Source organism: Arvicanthis niloticus, chromosome 2 (genome assembly GCF_011762505.2).
Source record: "Arvicanthis niloticus isolate mArvNil1 chromosome 2, mArvNil1.pat.X, whole genome shotgun sequence".
Classification (NCBI taxonomy): domain Eukaryota; kingdom Metazoa; phylum Chordata; class Mammalia; order Rodentia; family Muridae; genus Arvicanthis; species Arvicanthis niloticus.
This window is the reverse complement of record NC_047659.1, coordinates 110,214,411-110,230,562: the sequence shown is the minus strand read 5'-3', so window position 1 is coordinate 110,230,562 and position 16,152 is coordinate 110,214,411. Positions and strand designations below refer to the sequence as shown.

The 16,152-nt window shown below is 39.3% G+C and overlaps 1 protein-coding gene across 11 annotated transcripts in view; it reads left to right on the top strand.

Annotated features, from left to right (window-relative positions):
* Window positions 1-16,152, top strand: part of Tasp1 (taspase 1) — a 218,374-nt gene that overhangs the window by 54,707 nt on the left and 147,515 nt on the right. For all 11 annotated transcript variants that reach the window (XR_013108845.1, XM_034496124.2, XM_034496122.2 and 8 more), the window contains one exon: window positions 10,565-10,649. Coding sequence is in view for 10 of the 11 variants with exons in the window: in XM_034496124.2 (XP_034352015.1) it covers window positions 10,565-10,649 (85 nt within the window). In the remaining variant the exon portion in view is untranslated. The remainder of the gene's footprint in view (window positions 1-10,564; window positions 10,650-16,152) is intronic.

The window sequence follows — 16,152 nt, the reverse complement described above, 5'->3', positions numbered from 1 at the left end:
TGATAGGATGCAAGGGATTATTTCAGTCTTTTTATATCTGTTGAGGTCGGTTTTGTGACCAACTATTTTGGAGAATAGAATTATTTGCTCTCTTTTGGAGAAGGTACCATGAGGTACTGAGAAGAAGGTATATTCTTTTGTTTTAGGATGAAATGTTCTATAGATGTCAGTTAAGTCCAATTGGTTCATAACTTCTGTTAGTTTCATTTTGTCTCTGTTTAGTTTCTGTGTTCATGATCTGTCCATTGCTGTGAGTGGGGTTTTGAAATCCCCCACTATTATTGTGTGAGGTGCAATGTGTGCTTTGAGCTTGAGTAAAGTTTCTTTTATGTATGTGTGTGCCCTTGCAATTGGAGCATAGATGTTCAGAATTGAGAACTCATCTTGGTAGATTTTTCCATTGATGAGTATGAAATGTCCTTCCTTATCTTTTTTGGTTACTTTTGGTTGATAGTTGATTTTATTTGATATTAGAATTGCTACTCCAGCCTGTTTTTTGGGACCTTCTGCTTGGAAGATTGTTTTCCATCCTTTTACTCTGAGGTAGCATCTGTCTTTTTCACTGAGGTGCATGCGTTTCCTGTATGCATCAAAATTCTGGGTCCTTTTATGTATCCAGTGTGATAGTCTATGTCTTTTCATTGGAGAATTGAGTCCATTGATATTAAGAGATATTAAGGAAAATGATTGTTGCTTCCTGTTATTTTTTTTTTTTTTGTTGTTGTTGTTATTAGAGGTGGAATTCTGTTTGTGTAACTATCTTCTTTTGGGGTTGTTGGAAGATTACTTTCTTGCTTTTTCTAGGTTGTAGTTTCCCTCCTTGTGTTGTAATTTTCCATCTATTATCCTTTGAAGTGCTGGATTTGTGGGAAGATACTGTGTAAATTTGGTTTTGTCATGGAATATCTTGGTTTCTCCATCAATAGTGATTAAGAGTTTTCCTGGGCATAGTAGTCTGGGCTGGCATTTGCATTCTCTTAGGGTCACCCCAGGATATCACTTCTGGGTTTTATAGTCTCTGGTGAGAACTCTGGTGTAATTCTTATAGGTCTGCCTTTATTTGTTACTTTATCTTTTTCCCTTACTGCTTTTTTTCTTTGTTTTGAACATTTGATGTTTTGATTATTATGTGACAGGAGGTATTTATTTTCTGGTCTAGTCTATTTGGCGTTCTGTAGGCTTCTTGTATGTTTATGGGCATCTCGTTCTCTAGATTAGGGAAGTTTTCTTCTATAATTTTGTTGAAGATATTTATTGGCCCTTTAAGTTGGGAATCTTCACTCTCATCTATACCTATTATCCTTAGGTTTGGTCTCCTCATTGTGTCCTGGATTTCCTGGATGTTTTGTGTAAGAACTTTTTGCATTTTGTGTTTTCTTTGACAGTTGTGTCAATGTTTTACATGGTATCTTCTGCACACAAGATTCTCTCTTCTATCTCTTGTATTCTGTTGGTGATGCTTGTGTCTATGACTCCTGATCCTAGGTTTTCTATCTCCAGGGTAGTCTCCCTTTGAGATTTCTTTATTGTTTCTTCTTTCATTTTTAGATCCTGAATGGTTTTGTTTAATTCCTTCACCTGTTTGGTTGTGTTTTCTTGCAATTCTTTTTTTTTTTTTTTTTGGTTTTTCGAGACAGGGTTTCTCTGTGTAGTCCTAGCTGTGCTGGAACTCACTTTGTAGACCAGGCTGGCCTCGAACTCAGAAATCCGCCTGCCTCTGCCTCCCAAGTGCTGGGATTACAGGCGTGCGCCACCACCACCCGGCTTTCTTGCAATTCTTTAAGGGATTCTTGTGTTTCTTCTTTAAGGGCTTCTACCTGATTACCTGTGTTCTCCTGTACTTCTTTAAGGGAGTTATTTATATCCTTCTTAAAGTCTTCTATCATCATCATGAGAAGTGCTTTTAATTCTGAATCCTGCTTTTTCGGTGTGATGGGGTATTCAGGGCTTGCTGTGGTGGGAGAACTCGGTTCTGATGATGCCAAGTAACTTTAATTTCTGTTGCTTATTATGTTCTTGCGCTTGCCTTTCACCATCTTGTTAACTCTAGTGCTACCTGCACTCAATGTCTTTGACTGGAGCCGTCTTTCCAGTTATCTTGCTTGTGTCAGAACTCTTCAGGGTCCAGACGTCTCTGTGATCCTGTGATCCTGAGCTGCCGCTGCTCTGGGTGCAGTGTCTCCTCTAGGATGTCTCAGGATATGGTGTCTTCATGGGAGCAGATCAGCTAGGTGACCGCTGCTCTGAGTGCAGTGGCTCCTCTAGGATGTCTCAGGATATGTTTTCTTACATGGGAGCAGACCAGCTTGGTGTCTGCCCCAGCCACAAGCACCAAGCAAGGGGTGAAAGGGGAGTGGTATTCTGGAGGGGCGGGGTTTGTGTGCCTTGTGTGTCCTGAGGGTCCCCTGCTGCCAGTTGTAGTTCTGGTGCATAGGATAGTGGAAGAGGGATCTTATCCCGCTGTTCTAAGTGCAGTAGCTCCTCTAGAATGTCTTAGGATATGGTGTCTTCATGGGAGCAGAACAGGTAGGTCATGTTAGTATTTAGATCACTGAGGTGGAGAGATGGCTTGGTGGTTAAAAGAATCTATTATTCTTGTAGAGAACCCACGTTTAATCTCCAGCACCCTTTATGCTTTTACTTTAAATTACCTTTAAATCCAGGTTAAAGGGAACTGATGCCTTTGTCCTTTATGAACACCAGGACCTCGCAGTTCATACACAGAACATTTCCATTATTCCAGAAAGGCTCTTTATGCTTCTTGTTAGTCTACACATACTGTTTCTCCTCCATCCCCAGACTCTGATTGTGAACGAATTTGTCTTCTCCTGAAATTTTTATGAGCGGAACGAGACAACTGTGTATCTGGTTGTTTTTTTCTTAACATTATAAATGTGAGATTAATCTACAGTTTGTGCCATGGTAATTAATTTTTTCTATTGCACGTCATTTCATTGCTTAGACATTCTGTAACTTATTTCACTCACCATTTCTTGAGACATTTGTCTGATTTAGTTGTAGACTATTATCAATAAAGTTATAATAAGTGTTCTTTTACATGTGTCTTGGAAAAATATGTGCTAATATATCTTAAATATATACTAAGATTTGCCATAAAGTATTTAGATATATGCCTTAGTTAGGGTTTCATTGCTGTGAAGAGACACTATGACCAAGGCAACTCTTACAAAGCACACATTTCATTGGGCCTGGCTTACAGTTTCAGAGGATTAGTAGATTATCATCATAGCAGGAAGCATGGCAGTGCACAGGCAAACATGGTGCTGGCGGAGCCAAGTAGTCTACATCTTGATCCATAGGCAAGAGGAAAGGGGACTGTCTTCCATAGGTAGTCATAAGGAAGCTCTGATTCCACACTGGGCAGAGCTTGAGCAAAGGAGGCCTTGAAGTCTGCCTACACAGTGATGTACTTCCTCCAAACCTAATAGTGCCACTCCTTATGGCCAAGTATTGAAACACATGAATCCATGGTGGGCAAACCTATTCAGACCACCACAGTGTATTACTGTTTTGCTACTGGCTGCTGCTAGTTTTCAAAGTAGTTGCTGTATTTATATTTCTACCAGCAGTTTATGAACATTTTTGTAACTCTACACTCTTGCTCATTTTTTTGATGATTATTCTTGAAATGCAGCCATTTTGATATTTTTATAGTTGTATTGTTTTGAGTTTTCCCATGTTTAATGATAGTGTCTTGTCTTCTTTACCTTTAGAAGTCCTTGTTGTAAAGTTTTCATTTACAACATTTTAGCATTTTTATTTTATTTTATTTTATTTTCTTATTTTAGCATTTTTATTGAATATTCTTTTTTTTGCTTCATAGACATATTCTGTATATCTAGATAAAAGTCCTTTGTCAAATACATATATTATGGAAATTTCCTCCCTGGTTATTAGTTCCTTCTTTTGCTTTCTTAATGGTGTCTTTGAGTGGACAACTTTTCTATTATAAATGTATTTAAGGTATCAGTTTTTTTAACCTTTATTTTATGTGTATGAATATTTTGATGGCCCGCTTTTATGTCTGTGCCCTACTTGTGTGCAATACCTACAGCGGCCAGAAGAGGGTACTAGATACCCTGCAGTTAGAGTTTTAAGATAGTTATGAGTCTATGGTGCTAGGATGGAACCCAGGTTCTCAGAAAGAGCAAATAGCCAGTGCTCTACCTGCTGAGTTCTTTCCCCAGCCCCAATTTTCTTAAACTGGCTAATTATTGTATTTTAATAAGTTGTACCTATCCAAAATTAGGAAGCCAGTCTCCTTCTATTTTCTTTATGAATTTCTAAAAATTGTTTTTACCTTGAACATTTAGTTTTTATATCAAGTTCAGATTAACTTTTGTGTGTGTTAGGGGTCAGCATTTACTTATTTTTTTTTTTCCTGGATTGGAAATGATTTACTGCCCTTTAATGAAAGGATATTTATTGACAGATTAGGTGAAGCCCATGGGAAATGGCTTGTAAATATTCATGTCATAGCTGGCCTAATACTCCAGAGCTAGGGACTGTTTTCTCTATTTGAAAGGGTTTGTGTATCATTGAAATGATTTTGTTGGTAATTCCAAATTATTCCAAATTATTATTATTTATTATTATTTTACTGAGAGACTCATGTAGCTCTAGCTGGCTTAGAACTCACTATCTAGACTTGGCAGGTTTTTGAGTTCAGGGCTTGGTATAAATCATTCTTTGCATTCCTGACTTAAGTTCTTAAGAGAGCCAGCACATCTATGTATGTGTCTTTGTAGGTAAGCTGGTGCTTTCTTTTACAGCTCTTAATGTTGTTCCCTTATGTTTATAGTTTTGACAATTGCAATAAATCTCAGAGAAGATATTGCTAATAGAGAATTAAAAAGAAGGGAATAAGGACAGGGAACAAGAAGGAATCAAGTAAGAAAAAGGAAAAGTATATGAGCTAGAGATATGAGAGATAATAGAGAAGATACCATAGACTAGGTGCAGAAAAAAGAAGCAATGCATGCTGTGAAGCATGATGGAAGTAAGCAATTCAAGTGTAAAGTGAAAACTAAAAACCATGTAAGATTATGAAGTAGGATAGATTAAATATGGCATCTGTTAGCATATCTCATTGTTAGTATGAGTATGATTTCCCCACCCCATTATTATCTTTTTGTGCATGTGAGTGCATGGTTTGCATGTGTGCATATTTATGTGTGTGTTGGTACATCTATGTTTACATTTGTTTAGGCCAGAGCACAAACATAGGTATCATTTCTTAGTCACCCCTTACCTTCCTTTTGAGCAGGGTCTTTTACTGGTTTGGAACTAGCCCTGCATGCTAAGGCGGTTGTTTATGGAATCTCAACCTATGCCTGCCTAGGCCTCTGAGCACTGCCATGGCTGGTATTTTGTGGGTTCTAGAGATTGAGCTCAGGTCCTTGTGCTAGTTTGGCTAACATGTTATGAACTGAGCTAGCACCTGAGTCATATCTTGTAGCTGTTGTAACTTAGGGAGACGACTGCAAATCTTCATGCATATGAAAATAAATGGTTCCAGAATGTTTTCTCTTCCAGGTTGGGTTTCTGTACAAGAAGAGCTCGATGAGAGTTTCCTAGTCATAGAAATGTATTGCTATACTTCTCCTGTACAGAAAATTTTATTTTTGTATAGTCCCATCTGTTGATACATGGGGTTAGTTTCTGTACAGCAGTGTATTTACCACTCTAAAGATAGTGGAACCTGGGGGAGTGGAGCTAAAATGAGGTGGACTAAAGTCTCATGCGATAGCCAATGGTATTCATAGCCTCATAGATAAATTTTATCTACTCTGAGATACCACCTCAACACAATCAAAATGACTATTATTAAAAAATATAAATTTTATCTACTCTGAGATATCATCTCACCACAATCAAAATGACTATTATTAAAAAATATGACAGCAGTAATCTCAACTAACCTGGACCCCTGAGATCTCTTAGACACTGAGCTACCAACCAGGTAGCATACACCATCTGGTCCGAGGCCTCCAACTCATGTACAGCAGAGGACTGCCTGGTCTGGCTTCAGTGAGAGAAGATGTACTTAACCCTTCAGAGATTTGAGGCCCCAGGGAGTGGGGAGGTATGGTGTTGTGGGGTGGGACTTGGGGGGGGCATCATCTTACAGATGGGGGGGATGGGATGAGGAACTGTCAGAGGGCGGACCAGGAGGGACATAATGAATGACTGGACTATAAAAGAAGATTAAAGAAAAATATTTAAAAAAATTATGATAGCAAATGTTGGAAAGGATGTGGCTAGGAAGAAACCCTTAATCATAGTGGGGGTCCAAGTTAACACAACCATTATGGAAATCAGTGTGAAGAGCTCTCAAAATTAAAATAGAACTACCACATGGCCCAGCTATTTTATACTCAGAGAACTATACAACCTACCACAGAGATATGCGCAGCCCATGTTTATTGCTGCTTTATTAACTATAGCAAAGAATTAACTGAGTGGTCTTTCAACAGATAAACAGATAATAATTGTGTGTGAGTGACATGAAATATTACTCTACTCATTGAAGTTAAACATTACATAAAATGGTTGGAATTTGAATGTTTAGAATTGAGGTCACACAATCTCAAAGGAAAAAAATGTATGTTCTCTTTCATACATAGATTCATACATGGAATATCCAACAATAGATGTATATGTACAAACAAATGACACGTAGGTGCAGTATAATATGAGGAAAAGAGAACAAGAAACGTTATATATAAGAGGTAAAGAAGGATTGAATGCAAGTGCCGAGGAATGACTGACTTCATGCAGTTACGGAGTTCTGCTCTGCGTATTACTGCCCTCATGTCCCTCTTAATCTAGGAATTGTATGAAAACTCTAAGGGGCTTCCAGCCCCTCACTAGGCAATATCTCTGACACTCAATAGTGTTGATCTCTTTCAGCCATTGCTGTAGGAGCAGATTAATGATTCAACCACCGTTCTTGGAAAGAATTTAGAAATGTAGATTGTTAGCTATGGCCGCCACCCTTAGAAACATTTGGACAAATAAAGTTGTTGGAGAAGCTAGGTTAAAATGTTTTTACCACTAGCTGTGATGTAGAAAATCTTAGGGAACAATTTGAAGTTCAGAAAGGCACACTCTTATTAGTTAAGTCAGGATCTTTTAAGGTCAAGAACAAGAACAAAGGCAGCACTGACTGACACGTGACTCTCACTGGGGACTGGACTGGTGATGATTGATTTCTTATACTCATTTTTGCCCTCAGCTTCCTGATATGATTTATTAAGAATTGCTGATAAATAGATATGTATTCTGAGGATTTAGAGTATATATGACTGATTTTTATGTAAAAGTTTAGACTTTTGATTCTTTTAAGATTGCTTGTTTTTAAAGATTTATTTTATGTGTGTGAGTACTCTGTCCCTGTCTTCAGACACAACAGTAGAAGGCATCAGATTCCATTACAGATGCTTGTGAGCCACCATGTGGTGTGGGGCTGCAAAAGGACAGCTTGGTTCTTGGTTGGCTACAGGTCTCGAACCCCGGACCCTGATGGGACAATGGCAGTTGTTCAGCCATGTCCCAGAACACTGGGTCCTGACATGCAGTCTAAGACCTCCACTTGATCTGCCATTTGGTCTGTGCAGTTCAGTCATGTAGGGCAACACCCCTACCAGCCTCTCCACAGGTAGATGGCGTGACTACAGGCCTCAAGCCCTAGATAGATTTCCATATTAATGAGATACCTAAAGGCCAGAAGGCGTAGCTAATTAAGTATTCTTTCCCAGACCCTTCTCCCTCCTCCCTGCCTATTTAAGTCAGGTCCACCCTGACCTAAGGTGTGTGGTGGGGTGCATCCAGATTCAGCTATCATCCGTCATGAAAATAAAGCCTTTGGAACCATGGACTTTCTCCTGTCTTCTGGGGCCTGCCATGGGGAACCGTGGAGAAGGCCTTTAATGAGCTGTTGTAGCCACAGCTGCCGCACTTCCCTGAGGACCTCTCTGTGTTCCTTCTTGGAGGCCCACCACCTCTTCAAGCAAGCTAGCCGAGCAGCCACCTTTCAGCCAAGCGAGTAACCAAAGAATCCCTTTTCCACCGAGCGCTGTTGGGGCTTCCCTCTCCCTCGTTTCTCTTGGCTGTGGCCACACACCCACAGTTTCGGTCCTTCCACAGCCTCTCAGCAGCATCTGAGACCCCAAGGGCTTGAGACCTGTAGGTCCCCAGCTGCCTCCTGGCCCAGGGCTCCCCAACTCAAGAGCCCCTGCCCCCAGTTGAAATTCCTGCCCTCCAGTCTCTTTGGAGCTGTGGGAATTACAACCACCCCACAAGATTCAGGAGCTCACGCGCCCTCCAGTGGGCTAATCATCCCGCAATGTGGTTGCTGGGAATTGAACTGAGAACCTTTGGAAGAGTGCTTTTAGCCACTGAGCCATCTTTCTAGCCCCTTCTAAGATTCTTATAAAATGACTTTTAAAGATAAATAATAAAATAATTACTCCATTCTTTGTAACTGCAAATTGCTGTCTGCCAGTAAGAGAAACTGGCTGAGAAAACTACCTTGCTTGCTTATACTTTGTTAATGGGTAACAAGTTGCTTAGTTATGAATGTATGTGGGTTTCTGGGAATAATTTGTTGTCTCTACCTGTACTGAGTAATGTTATTTCTTATAAAGATATTGGGGAACATACTGTTTTTTCATAGTCATTCACTAGAAGAAAACTAGAAAGCAATCACGTTGTAATTTTATACTGCTTGGAAGATTTTGCTGGGATATATAAGCTATGGAAGAAAGAATAAGCTGTGGAGTTGGAACCTTGTTCTGTCTACCCTCCAATTTGTGTGTGTATATGTATGTATTTGTGTAGTTTGATAGTGTGTTGGAACTTTGTTCCATCCTTCAAAATACACACACACACACACACACACACACACACACACACAAAGCTAGTCTAGGTTTGTGTTAGAGCTTGCTTTATCCACCAATTGTGTATATATGTATGTATGTGTATGTGTGAAATGCTTGGAGCCTGCTTGGTGGAGCTTTCCTCCATCTACTCCGTGTGAATGCTTGCCTGTCTGTCTGTCTGTCTGTCTGTCTGTACGTATGTGTATGTTTATATGTATGAAGTTATTTATATAAGTCTGATTTGCTTCATATACTGTGTGTGTGTGTATAAGAATTTTATCTCTTTAATTTTTTTCTTTTTCTTAATTTTTTTTTAATTTCTTTCTCAGAGTTAGAAGAGATAACAGTATTTTGCTGGCTACAAGGAGTGCCAGCCCCACTAAATTAAGCTTTGTTCCCTCAGGGAAAAGTCTGCTGAATAATTTCTCTAATCTCTGGCTGCCATAGGCAGCAGCCCCTGTAGGTATCTGGACCAATACCTGTCAGCTACTGTCTGCACTGACCCCCACTGGCTGCCTGCCTAGGTTACTCTATGAACCAAAGCTGATCTTTGGCATGCAGTTGATGGTCATGGGTTAAAAAGAGGTTGCAAAATTAATGTTTTTTCTTGTTGTAATTCTGTTATGACTCTTTTGTTTTGTGAGTCAAAGTATTACTCCATAGGCTAGGTTGGCTTGCAACTTATATATCCTAGGCTATCTTCAAACATGTGGCACTCCTCCTGTCTCAGTATCCCATGGCCTGGGGTTACAGGTGTGATCACATTTTCCATTCATATTCATTCTCTCTCTCTCTCTCTCTCTCTCTCTCTCTCTCTCTCTCTCTCTCTCTCTCTCTCTCTCTCTGTGTGCGTGTGTGTGTGCGTGTGTGTGTGTGCTCAGTGTCCCATAGTGTTAGTTCTTGCCTGAATATATGCCATATTACCACTGTGTGTAAAAATTGTAATGCTTACTTTTTAGTTTCTGGTCAGAGTTCCCCTAGAGCCGTGATCCTAATGCTGTGACCCTTTAACACAGTTCCTCATATTGTGATGACCCTAGCCATAAAATAATTTTTATTGCTACCTTATAACTGTAATTTTGTCATCGTTATGAATCGTAATGTAAATATTTGATATGCAGTTGGTCTTAGATGACCCCTGTGTAAGGGTCTTTCAAATCCCAAAGGGTTACTTATCTACAGGTTGAAAACTGTTAACCTACTGCCTCGTCTAGTCTCAATAGGAGAAGATAAACCTAGTCTTACTGCAACTTGACATGCCAAGGCTGCTTGAAATCCATAGGAAGCCTCCCCTTTCCTGAAAAGAAAGGGGAGAGGTGAATGGGGCCGGCTGGGTGGGTGGGTGGGTGAGGACTGGGAGGAAAGGAGGGGAGGATTGCCACCAGGATGTAAATAAGTAAATAATTCAGTAAATAAAAATAAAATAATTATCCAATGAGAGAGAGAGAGAGAGAGAGAGAGAGAGAGAGAGAGAGAGAGACTGAGACTGTTGCCCTAGAATATCTTTAAGCTTTGTTGTGTTCACGTTCAGCTTGTGTTAGTACATTTGGTGTATGTAAATAAGAATTTTGAAGTTATTTTGAAGTTGTCTTATTGAAATAGTCACAAAAATGAAGTGTAGAAATGTGAAGACATTTCTGATTTCCTTCTTTATTTTATAGGAATCAAGAATCCAGTCTCAGTTGCACAAAGGCTCTTGTGTGAAGGGCAGAAGGGCAAGCTGTCTGCAGGCAGAATTCCTCCCTGGTAAGCCTTGGTACCTTTGACTTGTGTTTGGGTTGCTGGTGTTTTAAGGCTGCTTTAGTTCACTGGGGACACCTTCTCAAAGGATTGTGTGTCACCAAGTGGTCAGTTAAGGTTATTTTATAGATTCTGGGCCCTAATGTCTAAAGTAATTAGTTTTGGGATGTTCCTAGAAAAATATACATTGCATATTATGATTCAACTATTACCTGCATTAGTAATTAACAATGTCTTGTTCTTTTGCCTTATTTATCTTACTGAGAAAAATAAAAAAGGTTAAAAGGTCTTTAGAGCAGACTTGCAAGTTAGTGTATGTATAAGGGAATTCAATCTTTGATAATGGTATCATCTCAGTCATTGTGGTGAGAAAAAGATGTACTAAGTAACTTGTATTGGGGCAGTGGGCTCTATCATGGTCCCAATAAGGTAGTCATGTTTTTTAGAAAAGAAAAGACTGAATTTAAAGTTAAAAAGTGGATTAGGAAGATGTATGGCTCAGAGGCTTATAGAGGACCCTGCTCAGTTCTCAACACCCATACGGTAGTTTACACCCATCTTTAACTCTAGTTCCAAGGGACCCATGCCCTTTTCTGATCTCGGTATATACCAGGTACGTGAATGTTGTATAATTCAGGTAAAACACTCATATACATAAACTAAAAATCAATCTTATAAAAATTTCTTTGTAGAGTGTAAAGCCAGAAACAGCCTAAAGATCTTTTTTTCTGGTAAAAATTTGCTTTCTAGTCCTATTGCTAAGTACAAAGGAGGAGGGAGACATTAGTACTGATTTACTCCACAACACAATATCTTGGAGTGAATGTTTATACAAAGTTTAAACTCTCACACATGTAGAGGTTTAGAAGTTCAAGCTCATAGTTCTAGCTTGTTTGGGTTTGTTGTGGGCCTTTTCTTATCTCTCATTGGAAGTGTATGGCAGAGGGAAGGGAGAGAGGAGGTCACGGAGGAATACATGGGGACAGGAGGGTAAGAAGATAGGAAAGAGAGGAGAGGAAGATGTAAGATGAGAGGAAGCCGGGGGTCGGGGGGGGAGAGAGACAGAGACAGAGAGACAGAGATGGGAGAGAGGAATCCAGAGAGACAGAGAGACAGAAGCAAGGGGAGGGAGGGAGGGAGGGAGGGAGGGAGGGAGGGAGGGAGAGAGAGAGAGAGGGAGAGGGAGAGAGAGAGAGAGAGAGAGAGAGAGAGAGAGAGAGAGAGAGAGAGAGAGAGAATGTGACAGAGGTGGGTAGGGAGTGCCATTTCTTCTATAAGTGCAGTAATACTTGTCATGAGGACTCTACCTTCACAGTGATCTTCCTCAGTCAATAGCAATAAATTTTTATGGTGTAGAATTGAAAAAAAAAGAAAATTAACTCATACTTTCTTTCTTTTTGGATATGTTGAGATAGGGTCTCATTGTATATGTAGGTTTTCCTGGCTGGGACCTTGATTTATAGATCAGGCTGACCTTTGAACTCACAGAAATTTGCCTGCCTCTGCCTCCTGAGTGTCGGTATAAAGATGTTCACTACCATGACCAGCTAGCTATAGTTTCTAAAACAAACAAACAAACAAATAAACAAACAAACAATCCCCCAAACCTACAAAATAATATGACTAACAATTTGATACCACCTAAGTTAGGACGTAAAAGATTTGAGGCTGTCCAGACTGAGCTTTCCTTGTTGAGGCAGTTGTTGGAATTTCCTCTGTGCTGTTGGTGTCCTTTTCAGAAAGCCCTTGTCTATTCCTACACCTCTAAGTCTTCTTCTTATATCGTCTAGTATTTCAAAGTTTAAGGTCCTACTTAAGGACTTTGATTCATTTTTAACTTGAGTTTTGTCATATGAGATAGACAGATTATATTCTGTTGTTCTAGTTATGAAAACATGAGTTTTCCAGCACCGTTTGTTAAAGAACTTGTGTTTGTGTGTGTGTGTGTGTGCATGCTTGTGTGTGTGTGTATGTGTGTACCACATGATGAGTGTAAACATTGATATTGATACAGTAGTATCCTGGGTAGCTAAATAGTGATGCTAGGTAGGTTAGTTAGGTATATCCAATATATTTGTTCTGACGTTGGGTCTTGCTATGCTCCTGAGGCTTTCTCAGAACTCATTGTTTAGCATAGGCTGGCCTAGGACTCCTGCTTCTGCCACCTGAGTAAAGGGAGGGCAGGACAGGTGTCTGTGACTATGACCTGCTCTCAGATATGCTTTTGATTTGAGGTATTTCTTTCTTTTTCCTCCCTTCACTAGATCTTGCAAACATGTAACTGAACTGTTTTCATCCCAGTTTAGGACATTTTTTTAAATAGTAGGTTTTCTAGTTTGTTTCTCTGTTGCTACACTAATCATCAACCAGTAACACCTTGGGGGGGGGGGATGGTTTAATTGGCTTTTTTTTTCCATATCACAGTTCATCAGTGTGGCAAATCAGTAGGAACACAAGCAGGAACTGGAGGTAGGAAGTCAAGTAGAGACCCTGGAGGATTGCTGAGTACTGGTTTGATTTCTCTGGATTGGTCAGCACTTTGTTCATAAAGTACTTCACAGACATGCCCATAGGCCAGACTGAAGGAGCTACCTCCACTGATGATTGCTCCTCCTGGGTGTGTCAGGCGGAAGCTAATTCTCACTGTAGGTAGTGTCTCCATACTCCTCAGGTAGGAAGGAGCAGCTCTGTTAGGCCCATGAATAGTTCTATAGTTCTATAACTCTCTGACTACTCATTTAGTCTTCTGTGGTAGCCAGTCTCCAGCAATCACACACAGTCTAGTTTGTCATTTCTGACTTTTAGTTATTTTCACACATTCAATTAGTATCTTTTTAAAAAGGTTTTTGTCTTCATGAATGTATATGAGTGGGGCTTATAGATTTATTTTAATATCTTTGTTTACTGGTTTTATTATTTTTATTACTTTTAGATTATGTTGAGTTAGTGATCCCCCCCCTTCTAGGTTGTATGTTTCTGCTTGACAGTTTTTTATTAGATTACAGGCATTGTGAGTTTTACATTTTTTTTGTATTGAATATTTTTATATTTTAATAGACATTCTAAAATTTTATTTCAGGATGTGGTTAAGTTGTTTAAAATGTTTGGTCCTTTTCAGGTCCTGCTTTAGACTTTGTTTCACAAGGCTAGGGAGTGCATTTATCTTTGACCTAATTTTGTATGCTTATAGGTGAAATTCTTAGTACTATAGCCAGTGATATTAGTGTTGAGGGAGTTTCCTCTGGCTGTTGGGAGCCTAAGGTGTTCTGGCTCTATTTGAACTTGGAATGGTTTCCTTTGCAGTTGGTAGGCTTTGTGTTTCAAGGGTTTGGGTAATTTCCTCTTTCTTAGGCTGTGAGCGCTATTCTGCAAACTACTAAAAAGGTGCTTTCTATAAATCTCTGGAGTCTCTCTGTGCACTTGGTTTCTCTGTGGTATTTCATTCTGTAAACTCTAGCCGTTTTGGCTGCTGGTGGTCCAGTTCCATCTCTTTGCCTTAGAGACTGCTGGATCCCTGGAATGTGGCCTAGAACCTCTCTGGAAATCATACAAGTTAGCTCTCTGATTGTAGCAAAACATTTTTTTTTTTGTTTTTTTTCTACATGATAACAGTTCTTTGTTACATGGTGTGTAATGTCTATAACTGTTGATTTCATATTTTGTATTTTTCATTGATTTAGACAAGAGATAATAGGATAAGTTTATTCTGTTGCTCTTACCTTGCCTAGCAGTGAAAAATCTTTATATACCTGCAAGTTCACTGTATAACTATAGTAGTTTAAAAGTAGATTTTTCTAGTACATGTATCGGTTTAACCAGATTTATTGTTTTTTTGAGTTTACTTTGTATTTTTATTTTTAAAGACAAGTTTTTTTTAAAAAATTAATTTAACTCTTAGTAATCCATTCAATCTCACCTCGTTTCATATAGTATTTTTTTTTTGTATGATTTATCTCTTCCTACATACTGAGGGTGACACTTCCCAGACTCACAATATGCTCCCTAATGAATTAGTCTGGGCCTGATGCTTTGTTACCTAATCTGGGCAATGATAATTGGCTAATTACTATATTTATATATTGTGGTTTATATGGGTTGTCTTAAAATGTTACATAGCTTTTTAGGATAAGACAGTTTGAGATAATAGAACTTAGTCTGTGTTGCAGTGTTACAAGTGTGTGGAATTCATCCACATCACATTGTGCTTACAGCCATCTAGTTACTCCTCACATGTCCATCTGCTTACTCAATAAGTGTGCTTGTCTGCTTGCTGACTGCCCCGTGTGGAGGCAGGAAAGCTATCAGGTGCAAACTGAAGAAGCTAACATCCATGGGGTAGCTGTTAAAACAGGAGGCTTGCTTAAGGGACAGAGTAGGTGCATACAATAAGCCTTTCAAAGATGTTCTAACTAAAACATTCATTTTATCTATAACTCGTAGGGGCAGGCAGGAGTGTTTTTATGCCAAGGATTTATTTTGCTTATTATTATTATTTGTTGTTGTTTTTTTTTTTGTTTGTTTTGTTTTTTTTTTTTTTTTTTTGGACAGGGACTCACACTGTAGACCATGCTCGCCTGAAACTCACTATGTAACTCAGGCAATCTTTTTGCCTCAGCTCTTAAGTTACTGGGATTATGGGTGTCAGGTACCATGTCCAACATTGGTTAGGTGGATTTTTGTGTTTTGTAATTTTTGATGGTTTGTCTGTTTAAGAAAAATCAATTTTTGTCTTTACGCCATGGTCCTTACCTATAACCATATCACTTTGGAGGCTACGTCAGGAGCATTGTGAGTTAAGGCCATCTGGGATCCATGGAGAGATCCTGTATCAACAGTTTGGGGATACATACTAAGCTACTTGTAGTTGAAATCCAATCATATCTTGGATTTCCTTTAAAAATAATTGTGGAAGTGCTGTTCATGAGTAAAACAACAGTATGTTCATGGTTACTAATGCAAACTGATTACCTGTCAATTTCATTGAGTGCTGTAACAAAATGTAGCTATTCATCACATGTATAGTTTAAAATAGTAATGCATTTCTCACAATTCTAAAGCTCAGGAGTCTAAGGCAGAAAACTTAGCAGCTGTAGTGTCCAGTGAGAGCTTAGTTCTTTCCGTGTGGAACCTGCTCACTGAGTCATGTGCTGAAGGGCAAAGCAGTCCAGTGGATCCTTAACCCTACTCAGTAGGGTTCTCACTAGCTTTGGGACCTAATCACCTAGTCACCCCTTCATAGGTCATACCACCTAACACTACCCTAAAACTCTTCAGAACCCAATTTCAGAATATGAGTTTTGTCAGATTGGAGGACATAAGCTTTCAAATCAAATTGGTCTTGTATTTTTGAAAATTTTGTGATTAAAAAAAATTGAAACATACTCAGCAGATCGTTGAGTGTGTAAAGTGCTTAAGTCATAGCCCCCATGTAAAAGACCTGTGTCATACTGCATGCCTGCAATCCCTACTCTGGGGGTGGGGGTGCATAGAGACAGGTGACTCCCTGTGG